We start from the raw sequence: 26,873 nt of genomic DNA on the forward strand, positions 1-26,873 counted from the left end.
AAAGACAGATTGGAGTCTAGGATGACACCTAGTACTCTGGCTTGCGGGGTGGGACTGATGGTGGCATTGTTGGTCGTGATGGAGAAGTCGGGGGGGGGGGGGGGGCGCGGGCTGGTGGGAAAACTAGGAGCTCAGTTTAGTTTGAGGAAGTGGAGTGACATCCAATCCGATATGTCATTCAGTAGGCTTGTGATGCTAAAGGAGACTGAAGGGGTAATAACCTTTATGGTACTCGATCTGCAAAAATGAAATACTAAGTGGCAATATATACAACATACATGTAGCACCCTCCTAATTTAGCTAGGGGAAGCTAAATACTAATGGTTAGGTCCTGTTAGGAGCTCAGGTGTAATAGCCAGATGAGTCAAATTGTGGTCAGGGCTGAAAGACTCTGCAGGATAGCCCCACTGAAATTTCCCCCTGTTCTGAAGTTTTTTGAGGAGAGCCTTGGAGGCAGTGGGTGGATCTGAGGAGTGGCTGGCTGCACTCTTGACGGACCTCAGCCAATCCCCAACAGAAGGCTTGGCAAGGGTCTGGGACTCCCTTAAAAGTGTAGGAACCTGCTCAGTAGCAGGAGTGTGGTGGTGGGAGAGGTGTAGAGAGTTGGAGGAAGATGTGAAGCTGGAGGAAGAAGGCTGCCAGGAGTCCTAGTGGGATTTGGCCTGCCTGCGAGCCTGGAGCTGGAAAGACGGAAAACGAAGGACTCACTGGCCCCCTGAGCTAGACCCACCTGTATGGCCGGGAAGGAGCAGCCCAGCTGATTGGCCTGGTAGCAGTAGCCAACCCGCAAGTGGTACAGGAGAGTATCTGAGTGAATACACCTACATCCCCTGGGCAGATAGGGGAAGGAGCACTCTGGTAGGACACCAGATTAGCCCCATAACAGTGATTGTTCACATCATTTAAAGGAACAGGAACCAGATCCCCTGCTCAGGAAAAAAGTGTCCAGATTGCTGGGTGAAGAAGAGTTCGTCTAGCCTGGTGTGGTACAACTAGGAGATGCTGGCTAGCACTCCAACAGAGACTGTGTCAGAGAAGAGAAGCGTGTGAATAGTTCAGGAAGTTGTCCACAGATATCGGTTCCCTTTGGGCCTCCTATACCCCCCTTACCCTATCCAAGTTCTAATCCCATCAATAAATAACAAAACCAATGCTCAAGGACTGTTTTCTGTCTCTGAATGCAAGCTTGTGTGGAAAATGCTGAATGACTGACTGTGCAGGACTATAGGGGGGCCCAATTCATCAGAAACCTCTAAGGGGGGATGCTACATACACCTCCTATGCAATCATACCTATAATACAATTAATCACTTATATTTTAGAGTACAGTTTTTCAGATGTAAAATTACAAATGGAAGTATCTAAACATTCTCACTATATATGCTAACTTGTACGCAAAAACACAAACTAGGGAACAGAAGAACAAGTTGATCAGCAATATCTTTTCCAATGAAGGAGGGAAAGAAGGAAGGAAGGAGGGGAAAAAGGAAAGAGGGGAAGAAGGAAGGATAGAGGGAAGGACAGAAAGAAGGAAGGAGGGAGTGAAAGGAGAGAAAAAGGAGACAGAGAGAGAGAAAGAAAGAGAGAGAATGAAGGAGGGAAAGAAAGGGGGAAGGAAGGAAAGAAAGAAGGAAGGAGGGAGGTAAAGAAAGAGGGAAAGAAGGAAGGAGGGAGAGAAAAAGGAGACAGAGAGGGAGAAAGAAAGAAAGAGAGAAAGAAAGAAAGAAAGAAAGAAAGAAAGAAAGAAAGAAAGAAAGAAAGAAAGAAAGAGAGAGAGAAAGAAAGAAAGAAGGAAGGAGGGAAAGAAGGAATGAGGGAGGTAAAAAAAGAGGGAAAGAAGGAAGAATGGAAAGAGGGAAAGAATGAAGGATGGAAAGAATGAAGGCGGGAGAAAAACAGGAGATGGAGAGGGAGAAAGAGAGAGAAAGAAGGAAGGAAGGAAAGAGTGAAGGAAAGAAAGAGGGAAGGAGGAAGGTAAAGAAGGAAGGAAGGAAAGAAGGAAAAAGGGAAAGAAGGAAAAAGGGAAAGAAGGAAGGAGGGAGAGAAACAGGAGACAGAGTGGGAGAAAGAAGGAAGGAAGGAGGAAAAGAAAGGGGGAAGGAAGGAGGAAAAGAAAGGGGGAAGGATGGAGATAAAGGAGGAAGGAAAGGAAGAAGGAAGGACAGAAGGAAGGAAGGAAAAAATGAAGGAGGGAAAGAAGGAAGGAGGGAGAAAAACAGGAGACAGAGAGAGAGAAAGAGAGAGAAAGAAAGAGAGAGACGGACAAAGAAAGAAGGAAGGAGGGAAAGGAAAGACAGAGGGAAATAAGGAAGGAGAGAAAGAAAGAAAAAAAAAGGAGGGAAGGAAGGAGGGAAACAGGAGACAGAAAGAGAGAGAGAGAGAGAAAAGAGAGAAGTGAAGAAAGGAAGGAAGAAAGAGAGAGAAAGAAAGAAGTACAGAAAAAGAAAGAGCAAGAAAGAAGTACAGAAAAAGAAAGAAAGTAGAGAAACAGGAGACCGAGGGAGAGAGAAAGAAAGAGAGAAGTAAAGAAAGAAAAAGAAAGAAAAAGAAAAAAAATGAGAGAAATGGAAAACAGAGAGAGAAAGAAAGAAAGAAAGGAGAGAAACAGGAGAGAGAGAGAGAGAAAGAAAGAAGAAGGGGGGAGAGAAGACACAAGGCTGCCAGGGAGTTTGGGTGGGGAAGACACAGGAGGGGAGGACAGGAGGAGGGGCAGAACCAGCTTTCTCTCTCCTCTCCCTTCTGTGGCGGGGAGGGGGGACTGTAAGCACTGGGCACAGTCTATCCTGACAGGTCCCCGCAGCGCTTCAGGAGATGAGGGGGGGCTGGCTCAGGGGAAGCATACACAGGTGCCCAGGGCATGCAGGAGATTAATAGGAGAGGTAGCCGGGTGGCACATAGAGGAACCGAGAAGTGCACGGTCCTCAATGTGTCACCCGGCTCTCTCCTATCCAGGAGGCCCCGGCCCACCAGGCAAATACCCGTTGTGCCCTATGGCCAGTCCGGGCCTGTCTAAGAGGCTAAAGCTGATACAGTATAGCCAATGAAATTTTCTGAATCCGTGCCCCAAAAAACCCCGAGAACAGGTCTAAAAACCAAGGCACCAAGAAAAAAGATTTTTTCTTTTGTTGAGCTGTGTAACTAACATTTTTGGAAATCTAACCTCCTTGGATTCACATGATATGACATGATGAGCTGGGGATATGTTTAATGACAAGCCCTCCCCCACTTTTCTCTTTTAATGGATTATGAGTATACAAGCATACATATGAATGAATATGAATAGATATGAGTATACAAGAAATAGATGGTTATTCTAGGTATATAGATTAAATTAAATGCTGATACACTCCAAGAATTATCTTATTTAGAATTTAATTCATGCTGTCATTTGATACAGTATTGTACTTTGTGAAATTCACTTCTTTTTGAAAAAAAATGAATTTTCTTGGTCCCTGCTGAACCAGCTAGCTTAAGCCGCTAACAGAACATAAAATGTAACTATTAAAAGCCAACTCCAGCTAAAGCATATATACGTATTTACATCACAGTCAGGTTTTTATATTTCATAGGGTATAGAAAAAGAGTTTCTGATGTTGGTAACGTTCAACCTTATTAAATAGTTTACTGAAGTATATATCTGGAAACAAGCCAATAAGATTCAGTATTTACAAAACATCTACAAAACATAAAAATCTATAAAAACTGTAATTAATACCTAGGCTCAAATATCATAAGTAAACATGACCTATAAACAGGGTGGATAAAAATCAATGATTTTTTTTTAAAAATCTGATTTGTTTGATTTAAATCGGATTTTTTTTATTTAAATCGGATTTTTTTTATTTAAATTGGATTTTTTAAAGTAATTGCTTTTTGAGGAAAATATATTACCATCCAAAGGTTATTCCATCATGAAATAAAGATTAGCTTTTTAATTATGTAGAATAAGGCTGTATATGTTTCATTTTTTTGGTAAATAAATTCCATGAATCCATTCACAATGTCATGCTCTTCCAGAGGTTTCTGTAAGATTATTGGGCAGTTTCTCTGCCTACAAGATATTATCACAGATGATTGGTTTACTTTTGCAGTCCTCAAAACTGAATTGGACTCAGCGGAGATCACATGCCTCTTCTTCACAGCAAAAATGTTATAACATGAACAGAGTTAAGAAAAAGACCTTCATCCTAACTTCTACAAACCTATGAATACAGAATCAACCCCTTCAGTGCTAAGTTTCAAGAAGTTCAGTGAATAGAATAGAAACAATATTTTTCTGATTGTTTGGAGTGGAATAGATCTGCACAAGAAGAAAGTGAAACTAAGTGTGAGGAGGAAGGGGCTGACAGTGTGAGGAGGGAGGGGCTGACAGTGCGAGGAGGAAGGGGCCGACAGTGTGAGGAGGAAGGGGCTGACAGTGTGAGGAGGGAGGGGCTGACAGTGCGAGGAGGGAGGGGCCGACAGTGTGAGGAGGGAGGGGCCGACAGTGCGAGGAGGGAGGGGCCGACAGTGTGAGGAGGAAGGGGCTGACAGTCTAAGTTTCTTCAAATATATATATTTTGTTTAGCCAAATTAGTTACCAAACATGGATGTTTAAGCAAATCACATATGCTGGAATGTTATTGTTTCAGTTGAATAAATCTATTTAAATTGTTATTATTAAGGTAATGATTATTTTTCTCCTTCCTAAGTACAACAGAAAAGTTGTCCAAATATGAGTGATTAACCTATTAAACTGGGGATAAAAAAACTAATATGAAAAGTTGTTATTCTAAAAATCTTCATCTACTTGTATATTAAAGTTATACCAGCAAGAATTAGTCTTTATGTAGAAAACTAGGATTTAAATCCAGCCTTACTGACTAGTGATTTAAATCGTGATTTAAATCAGTTTGATTTAAATCAAATCCACCCTGCCTATAAATAATATTAAAAATATAAAGTAATATTTTCTATGTGTTGTTATAAGATTGTAAGCAGAAAGCCTCCAGTTATTGGAATCCAGCCCAGCACTTGGTATATATGGCCACATTAATATCCCATAGGCTGCGTGCTTATTCCTGCTTTGATGTTTTCAATATGAGTCACTCACTGTTCCCTATCATCACCTAGGATGAATGATAGTTATTACAAGTCTTCACTGATCATATAAGGAAGAATATGCTGTGCCTATTATATTCCTGCACACTAACCAAAAATAACCCCTATGCAAATGTTTCCATGTATCTATGATACTATATTGGTAGTTTTAACATTCCATTATTACACAAAGATACAAGTACTGTCTATATATACAAACACATGCATTTGGTTATGTAAACAGCATTGTATAAATGCACCATTTGATCGCAGTATATTTCCATTCAACCATTCTTTCCTTTTTATTGTTTAGGCTCGGCATGCAAAATGGGGATGATCAAACTATCTGTGAAAGATTATATGAGGCAAGCTCACTTGTATTTTCTCTGTTCACTGTGAAGTTGCATATATTTTTTTTTTAGGAGACTATCTTGTATACAACAGTAAATTGACTATAGAAGTATAACTACTTTATTACTATTATTAAAGCGGTTGTAAAGGATTTTTTTTTATAAATAACAAACATGTCTATACTTAACTGCTCTGCACAATAGAATTGCACAGAGCAGCCCCAATCCTCCTCTTTTTGGGTCCTCTGACAATGCTCCTGGCTCCTCCTTTCTTGTTGGTGCCCCCAATAGGAAGTCGATTTCCAGTGGCGCACTCATGTGGGCTCGCTCCCGAGCCCCGATGCTGCATTCATTAACAGAGAGTGGAAATCAGCCCCAACCTCTGCTCACTCATCACTGTAAATGCTTGACAGGAGGAAGAGCCAATGGGACAAAGGGACAAAGCCAGGAGAGCCGCAGCTCTCATGCACAGTGCTGGACCACGATGGGCCTCAAGTAAGTATAAGGGGGGTGAGGGGGCAAGTCTGTGACACAGGTTTCTTAGGCCTGGTTCACACCTCCAGTGGGGAAAATAATTATTTGATCCCCTTCAGATTTTGTAAGTTTTCTATAATTTTTATCATATGTGTATTTTAAATTTCATTTGGATGCAGCATTGCATAACAGCGCATTTGTCAGTTAAACTAACACAGCACCGTATCGCAAAAAATGGAAGGGAAGGGGGGTAAATCCTCTGGTTAAAGTGGTTAAAATGCTTGGTGAAAACTCACCAGTAAATGTTTGATGAAAGTCACATTCAATACTTGATAAATATACCCTTTGGTGTCATAATGAAAAAATTTGTAAAATGTGCTTGCGAGCTACTATGGTGAATAAAAAAGTGCCTGAATAATGAATCAAATTAAATTGATACACACATGGTTCACTGACACCAAACACTTACTCATATAATAGTGCATATAACTGATTTAAAATAATAAATATGTGCTGCGCTCCACTATATCAATAAACATAAATCTAATAATTAAATCAAAATATTCTATGACTCGTGTCTAAAAATCAATCTGATAATTGTAATATTAAATAAAAAATATATCAGATAGAGACAGAATATCAAATACAAATCCAGAAAAAACACAATACAAATGTATAAACTGAGTTACAATTCAGTGGGTATAGTAAGTATGTGATCCCCAAGCAAAACATGACTTAGTACTTGGTAGAGAAACCCTTTTTGGCAAACACATGGGTGAGACGTTTCTTGTAGTTTGGTTACCAGGTTCACACACATCTCAGGAGGGATTTTGGTCCACTCTTTTTACAGATCTTCTCTAAATCCCTAAGGTTTCTTGGCTGTTGCTTGGCAACTCAAAGTTTCAGCTCCCTCCATAAATTTTCTATAGGATTGTGACCTGGAGACTGACTGGGCCACTCCAGGACCTTAATGTGCTTCTTCTTGTAATACGTGTAAATTAATTGGTTTACGTGAAAGTTATAGCGTCTACAAATGGTGGGAAAGATACTGGGATTTTTTTCTTATTATACTAATAATGGCGGCAATCAGCGACTTATGGCGGTGATCAGCGATTTATGACAGTTTTGACACTGGGGGGGAACTGATTTGGGGTCACTGACATCCCCAGTGACACCAATACAGTGATCAGTGCAAAAAAAAAACACACTGACACTGTACTAATGGCACTGGGGAGGAACGGGTTAACATTTTTTAGGTAATGAAAGAGTTAACTGTGTGAGGGGAGTGTTTTACTAGGGGGCGGGGGTGTGTACTTCACAGGAACACGCTGATCCCGAGAGATAAACTCCTCTCTCAGGTTCAGCGTGCTCTGAACTGACAGAGAGCAGACTTGCAGTGTAAACAATGCAGCCGTGCCTGTCAGTGATTGCCGGTAATCGCCGGGACCCGGCGGGTAATGACCCGCCGGGACCCAGTGATGGACACCCGCTGCCGCGATCGGCAGGATGGGTAGGGCTGGCACGCACCTCGCGCGCGCCCCCTACCTGTTTTGCAGAGCAACGTTAAAAAACGGCGCCCTGCTGCAGTAAAAACACTGTGGCTGGGCGGCAACCAGTTAAAAATAGTACTTTTTGAACAAAAAAAATGTGTTTTCACTGATTCATGTCCCTCAGGGCAGTACCCAAGTCTCCATACCCCTTTTATGGCCAATAACTTGCATATATACCTTCAAAATGGGCACTTTTGAATTTACAAGTTTAAGTCCCATAGACTTGCATTAAGTTCGAAGTTCGAGGTAACATTTAGGGGCATATTTAAAATGTTGCAAATCTGACCTTCACCAAGTAGTTATTGCAGATTATTGCGATGGTTTTGTACATTGGTGATGTACAGTTCAATTTACAGCCTGCAATTTTTATATGGAACGATCAGCATCTTAGTTACATGCTCTGCAATTTGTGCATCAAAGTATAAGATATGGTGTTTGCTCTGATTAGAATATACACAGAGGCTGATTTAACTAAAGAAGTTGAGAATCTTCAAACAATAAATTATGTGAATATTTGCTTAAATTATCCAATCATGTGAAAAGCATTTTTTTTACTTATTTCATCTGCATATGCTTAACTACTAGCCGACCAGCCACTGTAGAAATATGTTGGCAGGGAGGCGCGGCTGGGCAAAACCATGTTTTAAAATGTATGTTTGCAAAACAGGTAGGGGGCACGCGCGAGGCGCGCCACCGCCCTACCTGTCCCGCCGATCGTTACAGGCTGTGTCCTGGCGATTAGCGGCAATCACTGACAGAGAGCAGGGATGCAGTAGCTGTGCTTTCTGTCAGTTCCCTGTCAGCTCCTGACATGCTGAGCCGGAGAGAAGAGTTTATCTCTCCGGATCAGTGGTTTCCCGTGAAGTACACACCCCCGCCCCCTAGTAAAACACTCCCCTCACACAGTTAACCCTTTCAGTAAATAAAAAAGTTAACCCCTTCCTCCCCAGTGCCATTAGTACAGTGGCAGTGTTTTTTTTTTTTTGCATTGATCACTGTATTGGTGTCACTGAGGATGTCAGTGACCCCAAGTCAGTTCCCCCCCAGTGTCAGAATGTCCGCCGCAGTCCCGCTATAAGTCGCTGATCACCGCCATATGTCGCTGAACGCCGCCATTATTATTGTAAAAAAATTAAAAATCCCAGTATCTTTCCCGCCATTTGTAAACGCTATAACTTTAACGTAAACCAATTAATTTACACGTATTGGGGGTTTTTTTTAGGAAAGACATGCCGCAGAATGCATTTTGGCTGACATTTATGACGAAATTTGATTTTTAAATTTTTTTTGTTGGACATGTTTTATAGAAAAAAGTCCAAAATATTGTTTTTTTTCCTCAAAATTGTCAGCCTTTTTTTTTATAGCGCAAAAAATAAAAACCGCACAGGCGATCAAATACCACCGAAAGAAAGCTCAATTTGTGTGAAAAAAAGGATGTAAATTTCATTTATGTACCGTATTGCATGACCGCGCAATTGTCCGTCAAACTAGCACAGCGCTGTATAGCAGAAAAATGGCGTAAATTGCAGTATCTATACCATCGTTTGTAGACGCTATAACTTCCACACAAAGCAATCAATATACACTTATTGGGATTTTTTTTACCAAAAACATGGAGCAGAATACATTTTATCCTAAATTTATAACCAACTTTGAGTTTACTATATATTTTTTATAGCTGAAAGTAAAAAATATTATTTTTCTTCAAAATTTGTGGTCTTTTTTTGTTTATAGCGTGAAAAATAAAAAGTGCACAGGTGATCAAATACCACCGAAAGAAAGCTCTATTTGTGTGAAAAAAAGTTTGTGTGAAATTTCGTTTGGGTGCAGCATTGCATGACCGCGCAATTATCAGTTGAATTAGTGCAGCGCCGAGTAGCAAAAAGAGGCGTGGTCATTAAGGGGGGTAAATCCTCAGGAGGGCAAGTGGTTAAATAATTGAAAAAAAAAAATTACACAATTTATTGTGTGAGGATTCTCAAATTGTTTAAGCAATCAGCCCAGCTGTGTATTTGTAATTTAATCCTCAAACAGAACAGATAAAAGGGTTAATAACTTGTACAAAAGTTACAGCATTGATGTATACAGGGTAATGCAAACGTTATGCAAAATTAGGGTTTATATTTCATGAGGGCATTTACTATAAATACATTCTGTGAAAATATGTTCTGTCTTTAATAGAATACTTTGCCCCATATAGTAGACACAATACTACCCTATTAGGATACACCTCTGAATAAATGACTGTTGTAATGATGAACAGCACCCACTCACATGCTTGAAAAAGACTTTTATTTATATTCAGTTACATCCCACTAATCCGGGAGATTTAATTTTTTTAACTGCATGATATGTAGTCATTGTAAGTACAGATATCTGTCACTTTAATATTTTTTCCTATTCTTTATCAATCCAGACTAAGTACTTAAAAGTAGGGATTATAGAGAGTAGTACAAGCGCCTAAGTAAAAAAAGCAACAAGCTGCTATGCACAGAAAAGGTACCAATGACCCTAGGAGAAGGCAATGTATATATAAAGTGCAGCGCTCGATAGTAAAATCAATGAAAAGAAATTAGATCCTTATTGAATCAGTAATAAATATATTCATAAAAGTTCAAAAAACAAAGGAAAGTCCAGCAAATCTATATAGGATATAAGTGCTCAAGGTGACTTGGATGTCCGGTATCTGTGTGATAGTGATAAAGCAATGCGCACTCACCGGACGCGCATAATAAATGCGCTTTGTATATAAATCATCCAGATGTCGTCTGATAGTGGGTGGTCCTCCCTCTGCTTGGTCTGAGGTAGATGATCCTCTTCCACTAGGGGTCCCCCTATGTATTCCTGATGGATATTATCCCTCTGGTTGGCCTGGGTAGTAGTAATCCGTCCTTGGAGTGGGTCTGTGGGCTAGAGTGCTCCCCCAGGGGATGAAAAGGATACTCCCATAGTGTAGTATATTTAAATGATTTTATTAGGATGCATCAGGGTATAAAAACATAAGAATCATTGCAGACAGTAGTCTGTTAGGAACTGACCGACTGGTGTAGTAAGATGGCCGCCGGAGCTCCACGTTGCTCCGGCGGCATGACGTCACGGCTTGGTGTGGCTCTTCCTCCTATGCATGGAGAGATTTTTTAAATAAAAATGATTGTTACATCACAAATTCCTCTGCAGCTTTGTAACTAACTGTACAGACCCCTCCATACTGTGAGCACTTATAAATCTTTTGGTTCACCTAAATGACAGTGTCCCTATGATACCAAGTATCCTTAGTTATAAATCATCCCCTACTACTTACCCCCCCCCCCCCTCAAGTCTGTAAATTTACTTAAATCCTAAAATATTGAATGCAATTCCTAAAACCCATTTATCAACACCTAGCAACCGTTTACTTATGTTCCAACCCATTACAGTCATCTTAAGCCCTAAAATAATGACCTAAACCAGGGGTGGGCAACTGTGGCCCTCCAGCTGTTGGTGAACTACAAGTCCCATCATGCCTCTGCCTTGGGAGTCATGCTTGTAACTGTTAGTTTTGCAATGCCTCATGGGACTTGTAGTTCTACAACAGCTGGAGGGCCACAGTTGCCCACTCCTGAGTCCTAAACCATGACACCTTTTCAACACGGTCAAACCGTAAAGTGATACTAAAGGCTTACGTTAACAAACATGTTATACTTATCTACTCTGTGCAATGGTTTTGCACAGAGCAGCCTGGATCCTAATCTTCGTGGGCCCCTCGCAGGTACACTGGGCTCCTCCCCCCTCTGAGTGCCCCCATAGCAAGCCTCTTGCTATGGGGGAACTTGTGCATGCTCATTCCTGAGCCCCACTCTGTGTGTCCACTAGAAATACAGAATGGGGCTTGGCCTTTCTCGCTCCCTCCTCGCTGGCTGTGATTGACAGCAGTGAGAGCCAATGAGGAGGCAGAGATCCGGCACAGCAGCTGCTCTTGTGCCCATTGCTGTATCGAGATTAGGCTCAGGTAAGTATTAGGAGGGCTGCAGGGGGGAACTGCATACTGGATACAAAGAAAACAAACAGAGGGCGCCCTGGCCTAGTACATTATCTGTCTGTTTGTTTTCTTTGTATTCAGTGCATTTGGCCTACCCCGGTCCGTTGAGGGCAGCAAGGAGTGCATATTCCAGGACATCCTAGACGTAGTCCATCCCCAAGCGTAGGAGTATTTGAGTTTGCTGTTTTTCGGGAACTGCATACTACAGGTTTTTTACCTTTGTGCATAGAATGCATGGAGGTAAAAAAACCTTCAGGCTTTACAACTACTTTAACCTATGCCTTAATCCCGACCATTTGACCCAACACTAACATTTTTAGGAACTCGAAGAGACTTTTGAGAGTGTTGATCTTCTGGTCTCCCACTGAACTCAATGGTTTCTGCTACCATCATTACAGAGCGCTGTAGTGACGTAGAGGTCAACTACTGAGCAAAGTGGAGAAACAGGAGATCAACATTCTCAGAAGTCTCTTACGGTTTTGAGTGTGTCTATCACCTTAATATATTTCCTATTCCTTATCCAGTCAAACTACCGTATTTTTGGCCCCATAAGACGCACCTGACCATAAGATGCACCTAGGTTTTAGAGGCAGAAATCAGGAAAAAAAAAATTTCTGAACTAATGGACTGCAGACAGTACAGGAGATGACCAGAGACTGCGGACAGCACAGGGATGACCAGAGACTGCGGACAGCACAGGGATGACCAGAGACTGCGGACAGCACAGGGATGACCAGAGACTGCGGACAGCACAGGGATGACCAGAGACTGCGGACAGTACAGGGATGACCAGAGACTGCGGACAGCACAGGGATGACCAGAGACTGCGGACAGTACAGATGACTGCTGACCTTTGGAAAGGTGGGGAGCGGGTACCTGAATTTGACAGGTACCCGCTCTTACTTCCGCAGAGTTTTTGTTTGATCTTACCTGTTCCTCGATCCAGCCGCGCGCTGTCTTCCCGGCTTCTGTAATGGCGCTCGGCATGACAGCCGGGTGCCCAGTGCGCATGAGCGAGAAGCACTTGCGCTTTGTGATTGGTCCGGCGGCTTCTGGGATCTGTCATGTGTCCCAGGTGCCGCCTTACCATTCACAAAAAGCACCGCTTCTTGCGCATGCGCACTTGGCACCCGGCTGTCATGCCCAGTGCCCACACTACAGAAGCCGGGTAGACAGCACGCCGCTGGATAGAGGAACAGGTAAGGTCAAAGAACAAAGAAGTAAGAGCGGGTACCTGTCAAATTCAGGTACCCGCTCCCCCCCTCCCCAAAGGTCAGCAGTCATCTCCATAATGTCCCGCTGCAGAGCTGAGCGGCCGGCCCGGTATTCTGACACGGCCGCGGTGGAAATACCGGACCGGCCGCTCCATATTCGCTCCATAAGACGCACTGACATTTCCCCCCCTTTTTTTGGGGGGAAAAAAGTGCGTTTTATGTAGCGAAAAATACGGTAAGTACTTAAAGTGGAGTTCCAGTTCAATAAAAAAAAAAAAGTCAGCAACTACAAAAACTGTAGCTGCTGACTTTTAAAATACAGACACTTACCTGTCCCTTGGTCCAGTGGTGTCCTCACCGCAGCTAGTTTCACTGACCATCTTCTCTCCCAGGCGCCGGCATCTTCAGCGTGGCACCCAGCTGTGACAGCTTGCGGGATCACATCCGGGTGCCCACTGCACATGCGTGAGTAGCGCTGCGCTTTGTCAATGGTCCCGTCGTCTTCTGGGACCTGTCACATGTCCCCCAAGACTACGGGGAGGGAGGGGGGAGGACAACTTCCATTTTCTATCGCCTTGGGCAATTGCAGCAGAAGGAGCAGGTACCCAAATTTGACAGGTACCCGCTCCCCAAAGGTGCCAATCCTTAATGGGGAGCGAAGGACAAAGGCTTAAAGCGAAAATTACCGTTTTGGGTGGAACTTGGCTTTAATAAAGCAATCAACACCCTCAGAGCTGTTGGTTTTTGATGAACAGGCCAAAATTCACTCATTGGGTGGCCCTGTCGCCCTCTCCCAACCAACGTCCCTTGATTGAAAAATTATTGGGTTGAAAATTGTCATCCAAGTTGCAGCTGCATCCAAACAGATTCAGTGACTGTTGGTTTATTCTGACATTAGCAACAGCAAAAGATTTAAACATCCACGGTGTTTAGCGTGAATTGAGAGAAAAATCTGATAGTGTATGGCAAACTTTGTTAATCTGAGTGAAACATAAGTAATTATTACCTTACTTCGACTCACAGTAATCCCTGTGACAATGCCCTTATCTGCTTTTCCCATTGGAAGGATGGCACCATATTTGCTGAGTCGTTATCTAATATCAGCATCTACTTCTGATCCGGCCATGCATGGATCGAAATTTGGCCAGTTCAGCAGGGACCAGATGAATTTTGATCCATGTAAGGGCACTCTGGCAGTACTGAGATTGATCTACTGATCAATGTCTGTACAACCAGCCCGTTGGGTTTTTCCCGATCGCTCATTGCCGCCAGCTATAGCCGAGCCAAAATTCACTTGTTGGATGGCCCTGTCACCCTCTCCCAACCGACATCCTTTGATTGAAAAATTGTTGGGTGGAAGATTGTCAGCCAAGCAGCAGCTGCATCCAAACAGATGCAGTGACTGTTGGTTTATTCTAACAGTTGTTGGTGCCAGCTGACAGAATACAATAGCCACAGCAAAAAATGTAAACATCCACACTGTTTAGCATGATTGGAGGGAAAAATCTAATAGTGTATGGAGAACTTTGGTAATGTGAATGAAACATAGGTAACTATTACATCTTACTGAGACTCACAGTAATCCCCTTGACATTGCCTTTATCTGCTTTTCCCTTGGAAGGATGGCAACATATTTGTTGCGACATTATCCAATATCAGCATCTACTTCTGGACATAAGCCAGCCATGCATGGATCAAAATATGGCCAGTTCAGCAGAGACCAGACAAATTTCGATCCATGTAAGGCAGGGGTGTCAAACTGGCGGCCCTCCAGCTGTTGTGAAACTACAAGTTCCATCATGCCTCTGCCTTTGGGAGCCATGCTTGTAACTGTCAATCTTGCAATGCCTCATGGGTGTAACGGACCACATGACAGCACCTCTATCAGTCCCCTGATAGAGCCTCCCCAGAGTGCGGAGTTTAAGTACCGGAACACTTGTTCACCAGGGCCCCTGATGGTGGGGATGGACTTGGAGCGCTCCGGGACCAGGTCGCAGCTACCGGGTATCTCTACCAGAGGTAGAGGAGTCTGCCAGAGGCTCCTGTGGGTTAAGAGTCTGATATGAGGAAGCCCGGGGATCCCTGAGGGATGGATGGATGGATGAGCAAGATCAGAGTCAAACAGGCCGTGTCGGTAACTAGCGGGTCGGTGCGGTACAAGACGGTAGGCAAGGGATAGTCTGGTCACACGCAGGGTCAATACCAGAAGATCAGATCTATAAGGGAGCATCCAGGAGCAGAGTCAGGCAAGCCAAGGGGTCAGGACAGGAGAAGGCAACAAGGTCAGACAATCCAGATCAGAGTACTCACAACAAAGGCAACAGGAAACGCAAAGACCATTCAGCAACAAGTGTCTTTGCAGGGCTGGTTTAAGTAGCCCACCCTGCACCTGACAGGCGCAGCCTAGGTCCTAGTGCCTGCCCCGTACTGTCATAGACGATGAGTGCGCCTGGGTCCTAGTGCCCTGCTGCCTGCATGTCTTGACAGACACCTACGCATGTGTAGACCCATGCGTCGCGATGGTCCCTGACAATGGGACTGTAGTTTGGCAACAGCTGGAGAGCCACCAGTTTGACACCCGTGATGTAAGGGCTCCCTGGTAGTACAGAAGTTGATCTACTGATCAACTTCTGTACAATCAGCCTGTTGGGTTTTTCCTGATCGATCAATTTTGCCAGCTATAGCAGGCAAAAATATGATGTCCTATCAGAATGAGAGAACCGCCTTGCGCCCGTCATTGGACTATATGGCGGGCGGGAGGCGGTTAAACTGGGTTGCAGCAGTATCACCAGAAGCTTCCCTAGCAGGAAATACCCTTGTGGTATGAAAAGCCAATGCTATCATTAAGCCAAGAATAACATAAAACAGGAATTCTGCTAATCTCTTCCTTAAAACATAGCCTAGAACTACATTCAACCAAATAATAGTCAGACAATAAAAAGAGACGTCACTATCTGTAACTAAATTGAAGACACAGGAAAATGATTTCCCAAGAATAGTTTTGAACCAAATAATAGTCAGACAATAAAAAGAGACGTCACTATCTGTAACTAAATTGAAGACACAGGAAAATGATTTCCCAAGAAGAGTTTGGAAAGACAAACATGAAGGGCTGGAGCGTATTTGTAATGGCTTACTTAAAAGCTGATACAGAAACATTGTTTGTATTACAAGCGCTGGCTTTTGTGACTGATTAATGACCAGAAACTCTAGATAGCTCATTAAACACACACAAGTTGCCTATTTTTTTTATAGGCGTGCAATTAACTGTTTTGTCACATTTTAAGGCGAATCTCAAGAAAATTATTTTCAGAATTTTTCTCTAAGCAACGCCCAGGTACTAACCAAAGCAGATGAAGAGTCGCTTAATCAACGGCGTATTCTGCAATGTGACCGCCTAGGCAGTTTGATCTCCGCTGTACATTGCTCAAAAAGGAACACATTATTTCAGAAATAATATATTTTGAAAGTCATGGCTGAAGAAGCTGTGTTCCCTGAAGGTTAGCAGCTGATTCACCATCTGTCATAAAACAGAATACCTTCTGTCTCATTTGCAGTATAATTAGCATTTGCTAACACCTAACACCTTTATTCTTGCACCTACAATATGCTACCATATTTTGTTTTCCAAAGTAAGGCGATGTGCGATGGTTGCAGCGAATGTATTTTTTTTTAATGCTCCATTTTTTTTATTTCTTTCTCTAATACGGGAATGAAACGAAGCCAAACTGAATAGATTTGTCCCGCTGAATTATTGCTATTATTATTATTGTTGTTGTTATTGAGTTGATTTAGTAATATAATCTTGTGCATTTCCCATGTCCAGCTCTCTGCAATCATACATGGAAACACCTCCCACAGCCCAATGGGATGGAGACGAAAAACCTGCTGCATTCGCTCCTAAAAGGTTGGTTGTAGAACACTTTAGCAATAAAAAGTACTCTTATATAGAAATATTTTTTTATTATTTTTAATAACCGTTTCATGTCACAACAAAACTAACAATATGATATGTATATTAAAATAATAATGTATATATATATTTATTTAAAATTTAATTTATTTTTTATTGTACTTATACTGTACAGCGCTGTCAATTAATGCAGTGCTTTACATATATACTGTACATTCACATCAATCCCTAATGCAGGCCGTAGGCGGGGAGAAAACCGGCAACAAAAAAACGAAAAAATCGGTCGTTCAATAGGCCGACGTAACCACCAACAGTAAAAAAAATCAGCTGATTTTCTTCCCGTCTACGGCCGGCATTTAATTACGTCTGTCCCTGCAGAGAGCCCCGCTATTATATTTGACATTAGAAAGTATTGCAGTTGCAACATTGTATCTATTTGTATCCATTTCTGATACAGATGGTTTTTCGGATACAAATAGATACATTGTTGCAACCACAATACTTTTTAATGTCAAATATAATAGCGGACTGGAATTCTTCTTCTTTCTCTTCTTCTTTCTCTTTTTCTTTCTCTTCTTCTTCTTCCTCTTCTTCTTCGTCTTCTTTCTCTTCTTCTTTCTCTTCTTCTTCTTCTTCCTCTTCCTCTCCTTCTTCTTTCTCTTCCTCTTCTTTCTCTTTCTCTTCTTCTTCTTTTTCTTCTTCTTCCTCTTCTTCTTTCTCTTCTTCTTCTTTCTCTTTTTCTTCTTCTTCTTCCTCTTCTTCCTCTTCCTCTTCTTCTTCCTCTTCCTCTTCTTCTTCCTCTTCTTCCTCTTCCTTTTCTTCTTCTTCGTCTTCTCCTTCTTCTTACTCTTCTTCTTCTTCCTCTTCCTCTTCTTCTTCCTCTTCTTCCTCTTCCTCTTCTTCCTCTTCTTCTTCCTCTTCTTCTTCTTCTTTTTCTTGCAGGTCACGGCTCATGCGCAGATTTTTTATCAGTAAAAAGATCGGCCGATTTGCCCATCCTTGCCGTGAAAATCGGCCGATTTTTTTCCAACTTTACCAATCAAAAAAATCTGACAAAATCCAGAAAAATGGCCGACCAATTAACCCATTAACGGTGCGAAAAAATTTTTTTTTCGGCCAAAGAATCGGCCGACTTTCGACCCATCTATGGCCTGCATTAGTTCCTAATATCATCAGGATCTCATCCAAACAACACTAGAATTGTGTAAAACACCAAACACCAATCACATGCTGTGACAAATGTGTAAAACAATCAATATACTGTGCATAAGTTCAATACTGTAACAAAATAAGTGCAAAAAACCTGATAATATACAAATGTGCAATATATGGAAAACAACAGAAAATTCAATGAGAGTAAAAAGATGAGAGTTCATATGGAGGTATTTAACTCCAGAACCGGAAAAAAAGAAGACAACCAGTCCCACGGGCAGAGTTGAACAAATTGGATGGACTTCTCAAGCCGTCACCATCGGATGCCTAAAAGGTCACCCAGATGGTCACACACAAGGCTTACCAGAATTTATAAGAATGGTCAAATGCGTTTAGTGGGAACTCACCCAAGGAAAAGGTACTCTTCCATCCTCCAATTTTCAACAGGAAATGCCAGGAATTTAGCTGGTTAGCTATCATCACATGTATCCACAGCCTGCAGGAAACCACTAATCCTCCGGGAATACGCTCCACAGGACCAATGTGCATATAAGGCCTCATGCACGAAGGAAGTTAAAAAAACTCTCCTAGTAGCTTTCCTCCCGGCAACAGTGATCTTGCAGAAAAAACGCCTGCCGTTTCTAAAAGTATCTAATTCTTTCACAAGCGTTTAGGCGCCTTTACAAGCGTCAAGTGCTTGGGCGTTAATTCATTTCATTGGCCAGAATGATCATTTATTTTGGCCACTGAAATGAATTACCGGTCAAGTGCTAAACGCGCCTAGCGTTTAGACATGTTTTGCCACGTCAAGCGTTTTTTCTGCCAAAACTCTGCTGCTCCTGGACTCATTGGCCTTGGGGGTTTTTTTTCCTGCTGGTAAACGCTACTGCTACTAAAAGCTTCTAAAAGTCCATCTGTGCATGGACACATAGGATACCATGGAGAGTTGTTTGGAAGCAGTAAAAAAAAATGCCTGACGCCCCTAAAAGTGGCTGCAAAAACATCCTGTGTTCACGAGGCCTAATAGAAAAGATGCTCCACATAGAGAAAAGATGCTCCACATAGTATAAAACCGCTCATAAAAGTAAATTTATTAAGGCTTAAAAACTTACAAATGCCAAGAAGTAATACAGCATGTCTCTGAACACAGTAATATGGAATTCCAGCAACAAAGGATGCTTGCAGTTCCCTTGCGCAAGCGCAGTAGCATGTGTCCGGCTCAGCTCCTTTCCAACCGGGTTCGTTGATGATGTATTCAGGGGCACGGCTCTTACTGCACAGTAAATCTGGTAAGCCTTGTGTGTGACCGTAGATAATTGGGGGACCGTTTAAGCATCTGATGATAATGGCCTGAAAAATCCATCTTATTTTTTCAGCACTGCCTGTGGGAGGATTTGTCTTCTTTTTACCCTGTTCTGGGGTTATGTACCGCCATAGGAACTCTCATCTTTTTACTCTGATTACATTTTCTGTTGTTTTCCATATATTGCATATGTATGTATCACTTTTTTTTGTACTTCTATTGTTACAGTCAGGGGCGGACTGACAACTCATGGGGCCCCCGGGCAATAGGGGATCATGGGGCCCCTGTGTCCTTGCCCAAACTCAAAAAAGCCTATGAAAAAGGTACCAGGGGCATCTCATGGGGCCCCCTACTGACCCCGGGACCTCAAGCAGTGCCTGAGTTTCCAAATGGTCAGTCCACCCCTGGCTACAGTACTGAGTCCATGTATATTGATTTTTTTTACGCATTTGTCACAGTATGTGATTGGTGTTTAGTGTTTTACACAATGTTAGTGTTGTTTGGGTGAGATCCTCATGATATTAGGAACTAAGCATTTATTTCTTCTCACTTCCTAACTGATGGAGCACTGCACCTTAGTATATTAACTCTTATTGTATGTACTCTCCAGCACCTCAGGATATGCACAGCCAAAAGGGAAGCCAAGGGTACCAGGACAGCGACAACCAAAGGAAATGCTTCAGGGGCGCAGCCCTCCTCAGACGGGGAAATCAGCCACTGGATAGAGAGAAAACAGGTGGTGCATTATCCAAGGTTTATTGTAGGAGTGAAAGAATAATAAAAACATACTCACAGACGAAGCATGTATCTAAAAAGCATAGAAAAATGACAATGGCCACAACGGCAGGCAAGGCGTTCTCACTGTCAGTGCGGTCAAATGGCTGACGCGTTTCGGGGACGAATCCCTTTCCTCAGAGCTGATGACCAGCTCTGATGCTGATGTATGATGAATGGAAAGTAAGAGCCTTGCTGTTGATGCCTGTTTTCTCTCTACCCTATAAAATTCCTGTGCTATCTAAAAAGCATAGAAAAATGACAATGGCCACAACGGCCCTCAGGCATCAACAGCAAGGCTCTTACTTTCCATTCATCATACATCTGCATCAGAGGTTGGTCATCAGCTCTGAGGAAAGGGATTCGTCCCCGAAACGTGTCAGCCATTTGACCGCACTGACAGTGAGAACACCTTGCCTGCCGTTGTGGCCATCGTCATTTTTCTATGCTCTTTAGATACATGCTTCGTCTGTGAGTATGTTTTTATTACTCTTTCACTCCTACAATAAACCTTGGATAATGCACTAGGTGTGTGCGCCACCTGTTTTCTCTCTATCCATTAACTCTTATTGTGCCTAGCATCAGGGTATAGTGATAGCAGCTTTTATTTATCTAATTATTTTCTCCTAGATTTTTCACTGACTTGTATAATGCTGTCAATTTACACAGTGCTTTACATATATATTGTATGTTCACTTCAGTCCCTGACCTCACAGAGCTTACTATCTAAGGTCCCTAACTTACATACGTACGCACTAGGGACAATTTAGACAGGAGTTAATTAACCTACCAGAATATCTTTGGAGTGTGGGAGGAAAGCGGAGAACACAAGTGTAGGCAGATGCAGTCTACATTCTCCACTGCTGCTCATCTGGAGCGGTAATGCAGCTGGAGGATTAAGTCAGGAGAAACAGGATTATTTCTGTGATTCCCTTGGTCCCCTGGGCAGGGGTGGACTGACAACTCATGGGGCCCCCGGGCAATAGGGGATCATGGGCCCCCTGTGTCCTTGCCCAAACTCAAAAAAGCCTTTGAAAAAGGTACCAGGGGCATCTGATGGGGCCCCCTACTGACCCCGGGCCCTCGGGCAGTGCCAGAGTTTCCAAATGGTCAGTCCGCCCCTGCCCCTGGGGCAGCATTCCGGTTGGCTATACTGGTTCCAGATGACCCTAGCAGCCATCTTTGGTCACACAGTCTTTTTAAGGCCCTGCCTTCGGATTTTGGTGTGCAAGAGTGAGGTTGCAATTGTAAGGGCAGCATACCTATCTCTCAGGGACATCACTAGCAAGAGGGAGAGGTTCCAGAGGAGGAGGGACAGCTTAGGGCCTACATCTACATCGGAGCAAGCTCCCTTTGGGTTGGATCGGCCAAGCCGCACTCCACTGCCCTTGACAGGTGCTGTGTCCAGCTGGGGTCTATTTGCTGCTTTGACTGTTGTGAGTTCCCAAGTCGACTGTGCTCCCTCCCAGGTTGTTCTACTGTTTTGAAGATTCCACAATACATAGTTTGCTGTTATTCAGGACTCTGTGTGTTCACTGCCGCTGCACCACACTGCAGGCACAGGAAGAACATGCAAACTCCAGACAGGTAGTGCCATGGATGGGATTCAAACCAATGACCCTAATGCTGCCAAGTATGGGTGTTAACCACTTAGCCACGGTACTGCCACAATAATATGACTCATGAGATAAACTACATTTGTTTTAGAAATAGACGCTTTCATGAGATGTAAAATAAGTAGCTTTGTGAATTGATGCTAATATGTGCTATAGGAGGCCTGAAACCACGGATCTTGATTATCAAGACGGTATCAAAAGAAATGATAAGCGTGGGTCCTCTGTATTAGTAATGGAAAAAGAGTCACGGTTGTGCTACGCACCAGTATAGCAAACGTCTTGTACCCCGGTAACTGTGTGTGCTTGATACCAGTAAAGACAATATTATTCAGCATATGAATTCTTTTTTTATTTCAAATGCCTTTATCTATATTTTCTCCACATTTACATGCACACCAAGACGGGTTACAGTTTCAAGAAAAAGTATGTGAACCCCTTGCGATTACGTGGAGTTTTGCATGAATTGGGCATAAAATGTGCTCTGAATGTCATCTAAGTTACAACAATAGAAGAACACAGTCTGCTGAACATAATACTACACAAACATTAGATGTTGCCATGGTTTAATTGCACATAACATGTAAACATTCACAGTGCAGGGAGGAAAAAGTATGTGACTTAATAACTGGTTGACCCTCCTTTTGGCAGCAATAACCTCAACCAAACGTTTCCTGTAGTTGCAGATCAGACCTGCACAACGATTTGGAGTCATTTTGGACCACTCCTCTTCACAAAACTGTTTCAGTGTAGCAATATTCTTGGGATGTCTGGTGTGAATCGCTCTCTTAAGGTCATGCCACAGCATTTCAATCGGGTTGAGGTCAGGACTCTGACTGGGCCACTCCAGAAGGCGTATTCTGTGCTGTTGCAGCCATTGTTTTGTTGAATTACTTGTATGCTTTGGGTCATTGTCCTGTTGCATCACCCATCCTCTGCGGAGCTTCAGTTGGCGGACAGATGGTCGTACGTTTTCCTGAAAAATGTCTTGATAAACTCTGGAATTCATTTTCCCATCAATGACAACAATCCATCCAGGCTCTGGGGCAGCAAAGCAGCCCCAGACCATGATGCTCCCTCCGCCATGTTTTACAGTGGGGATGAGGTTTTGATGTTGGTGCGCTGTGCCTTTTTTTCTCCACACATAGTGTTGTGTGTTCTTCCCAAACAACTCAATCTTGGTTTCATCTGTCCACAGTATATTCTGCCAGTAGTGCTGTGGAACATTCAGGTGCTCTTTTGCAGACTTCAAACGTGCTGCAATATTCTTTTTGGACAGCAATGGCTTCCTCCGTGGTGTCCTCCCATGTACTCCATTCTTGTTTAATGTTTTCCTTATTGTAGATGTGTCAACAAAATGTTAGCATGTGCCAGAGATTTCTGTAGGTCTTTAGCTGACACTCTGGGATTCTTCTTTACCTCATGCAGCATTCTGCGCTGTGCTCTTGCAGTCCTTTTTACAGGACGACCACGCCTAGGGAGAGTAGCAACAGTGCTAAACTTTCTCCATTTGTAGACAGTCTGTCTTACCGTGGACACATGAACATCAAGGCTTTTGGAGATACTTTTGTAACCCTTTCCAGCTTCATGCAAGTCAACAATTCTTGATCGTAGGTCTTCTGAGAGCTCTTTTCTGCGAGGCATGGTTCACATCAGACAGTGCTTCTTGAAACCAGTAAACCCAAAACAGGTGTGTGTTTTTTAAGGGCAGGACAGCTGTCAGCAACACATCCAATATCATCACACTGATTGGAGTCAAGGTTGGCTCACTCCTGGCTCCAATTAGCTCTGGGAGAAGTCATTAAGCTAGGGCCTCACATACTTTTTCCTCCCTGCACTGTGAATGTTTACATGTTATGTGCAATTAAACCATGGCAACATCTAATGTTTGTGTAGTATTATGTTCAGCAGACTGTGTTCTTCTATTGTTGTGACTTAGATGACGTTCAGAGCACATTTTATGCCCAATTCATGCAAAACTCCACGTAATCCCAAGGGGTTCACATACTTTTTCTTGCAACTGTAGGACAAATTATAAAACACTGCTGGGGGTGCTTATGAAAGTCAGCTTTTGTTCATGTAGAGTAAATGTTTTTCAAAAAGAAAAATAAACCCCTTGCTATAACTGCATAAAAAGAGACTTGCTGACGTTAGACTTTATTTGTTTTTCAGGTACCTAAAGTCAATTTAAAACTGCATGTCTATTTAAAGTGTTACTAAATCCACAACAGTAAAATTAGTCTGTATGTGCAGTAAAGCATGCTTGTTATACTCACTGTGGAACCTAAGGTGTTACTCCTCTGCATTGTGTAAAAAGGATGTTTGATCCTGACTTCTCTGATCCTCCCCTTCTTCCACAGTCCCCAATCTATCTGCTGATAGAACAGAGTCTTGGGGGCAAGCTGCACATGCTCAGTTTGGTGTGCATTGCTAGAGGGCCCGGGGTCAGTAGGGGGCCCCATGAGATGCCCCTGGTACCTTTTTCATAGGCTTTTGTTTTCTTGGGAGAGAGCATGTGATCATCACAGGACCCATCAGCACTGTCGAGACAGAGGGCATGGGGTCCTGTAGCCTCACAGGACAATCAATGGAGAATGAAAACTTCTCCTACAACCTTCAGCCAGTGCTCTGCTGGACATTGATAGAAGTCACAAGACTGCTATATACTGCTGGACACTGATAGGACTGACCATTTGGAAACCAGTTGGACTGACCATTTGGAAACTCGGGCACTGCCCGAGGGCCCGGGGTCAGTAGGGGCTCCCATGAGATGCCCCTGGTACCTTTTTCATAGGCTTTTTTTTTTCTTGGGAGAGAGCATGTGATCATCACATGACCCATCAGCACTGTCCAGACAGAGGGCATGGGGTCCTGTAGCCTCACAGGACAATCAATGGAGAATGAAAACTTCTCCTACAACCTTCATCCAGTGCTCTGCTGGACATTGATAGAAGTCACAAGACTGCTATATACTGCTGGACACTGATAGGACTGACCATTTGGAAACCATTTGGACTGACCATTTGGAAACTTGGGCACTGCCCGAGGGCCCGGGGTCAGTAGGGGCTCCCATGAGATGCCCCTGGTACCTTTTTCATAGGCTTTTTTTTTCTTGGGAGAGAGCATGTGATCATCACAGGACCCATCAGCAGTGTCCAGACAGAGGGCATTGGGTCCTGTAGCCTCACAGGACAATCAATGGAGAATGAAAACTTCTCCTACAACCTTCAGCCAGTGCTCTGCTGGACACTGATAGAAGTCACAAGACTGCTATGTACTGCTGATGAGAAAAGGTATTTAGCAGTTTATATTTACTAAAATAATTGCATTTCCGTGCTCTGTGTACTGTGGGAGACCAGATATAGTGAATGCAGGTCTAAGATGGAGGCTGGAAATTAATAATTACAGTGGGAAATGCAATGTTTAATTTCATTAAGTGCATTGACAAGTATATCAAGGGTACATTTTTAAATTAGATTAAAATGGTTTAAAGTAGTAAATACATGGCGGTAATAGGACCCATGGGAGTCCCATGCAAAACCAATCATGACAACTGTTAAGTAAATTATCCTTATTTGCACTGGATTTTTGCAAGGGCAATTAGCAAAGACATTACAGCTGTCACCAGACAGTTTTTGCTCCTAGGCTTGATCTGTCCAAAATGAGAGCCGCAATGTTTTACTGAGGTATATCTAAAGTCCTCAACTTATTGTTCGTGATCTTCCAGCGACTTCCAATCAGAGGTCATCTAGTGCATCCTTCTGTAAAGACATCAGAGATTCCTGAACGTGATCAGGTCTCAATACATGTTTCAGTTATGATTTCCTTACCAGGACTGGCAGAGGCAAACATATACCCCGCATAGAACTGTCACTCTAAAAATATTCATACATTTACATACCTCTGACAACAAATTGATAGCATTCAGCAAAAGTTGTTTTCAGCATAGCAGATGCTACACAGAAAAGCAGTATGTACCGTATTTTTCGCCATATAAGACGCTCCAGAATATAAGACGCACCCAATTTTAAAGGAGGAAGATCTAGAAATAAAAGATTCTGAACCCAATACATATAGTAATTCATCCCCCATAGTAATTCATCCCCCATAGTAATTCATCCCCCATATAGTAATTCATCCCCCATATAGTAATTCATCCCCCATAGTAATTCATCCCCCATATAGTAATTCATCCCCCATAGTAATTCATCCCCCATATAGTAATTCATCCCCCATATAGTAATTCATCCCCCATAGTAATTCATCCCCCATATAGTAATTCATCCCCCATATAGTAATTCATCCCCCATAGTAATTCATCCCCCATATAGTAATTCATCCCCCATATAGTAATTCATCCCCCATAGTAATTCATCCCTTATATAGTAATTCATCCCCCATATAGTAATTCATCCCCCCATATAGTAATTCATCCCCCATATAGTAATTCATCCCCCATATAGTAATTCATCCCCCATAGTAATTCATCCCCCATATAGTAATTCACCCCCCTATAGTAATTCATCCCCCATATAGTAATTCATCCCCCATAGTAATTCATCCCCCATATAGTAATTCATCCCCCATATAGTAATTCATCCCCCATAGTAATTCATCCCCCATATAGTAATTCATCCCCCATAGTAATTCATCCCCCATATAGTAATTCATCCCCCATAGTAATTCATCCCCCATATAGTAATTCATCCCCCATAGTAATTCACCCCCCATATAGTAATTCATCCCCCATAGTAATTCATCCCCCATATAGTAATTCATCCCCCATATAGTAATTCTTTCCCCATAGTAATTCATCCCCCATATAGTAATTCATCCCCCATACAGTAATTCATCCCCATATAGTAATTCATCCCCCATAGTAATTCATCCCCCATATAGTAATTCATCCGCAATAGTAATTCATCCCCCATATAGTAATTCATCCCCCATAGTAATTCATCCCCCATATAGTAATTCATCCCCCATAGTAATTCATCCCCCATATAGTAATTCATCCCCCATATAGTAATTCATCCCCCATAGTAATTCATCCCCCATATAGTAATTCATTCCCCATATAGTAATTCATCCCCCCTATAGTAATTCATCCCCCCTATAGTAATTCATCCCCCATATAGTAATTCATCCCCCATAGTAATTCATCCCCCATAGTAATTCATCCCCCATATAGTAATTCATCCCCCCTATAGTAATTCATCCCCCATAGTAATTCATCCCCCATAGTAATTCATCCCCCATAGTAATTCATCCCTTATATAGTAATTCATCCCCCATAGTAATTCATCCCCCATAGTAATTCATCCCCCATATAGTAATTCATCCCCCCTATAGTAATTCATCCCCCATATAGTAATTCATCCCCCATAGTAATTCATCCCCCATATAGTAATTCATCCCCCCTATAGTAATTCA

At 42.6% G+C, this 26,873-nt stretch overlaps 1 protein-coding gene across 5 annotated transcripts in view; it reads left to right on the plus strand.

The window, feature by feature from the left end:
• ITPRID1 (ITPR interacting domain containing 1) overlaps positions 1-26,873 on the plus strand; it is a 255,342-nt gene that overhangs the window by 115,219 nt on the left and 113,250 nt on the right. For all 5 annotated transcript variants that reach the window (XM_089682393.1, XM_089682396.1, XM_089682397.1 and 2 more), the window contains 2 exons: positions 5,393-5,444; positions 16,512-16,592. In XM_089682393.1, coding sequence (XP_089538519.1) covers positions 5,393-5,444; positions 16,512-16,592 — 133 coding nt within the window. The remainder of the gene's footprint in view (positions 1-5,392; positions 5,445-16,511; positions 16,593-26,873) is intronic.

This window comes from Staurois parvus, unplaced genomic scaffold, assembly GCF_062004578.1.
Source record: "Staurois parvus isolate SC_StPar_1 unplaced genomic scaffold, SC_StPar_1.0 ptg000288l, whole genome shotgun sequence".
NCBI classification, from domain to species: Eukaryota; Metazoa; Chordata; class Amphibia; order Anura; family Ranidae; genus Staurois; species Staurois parvus.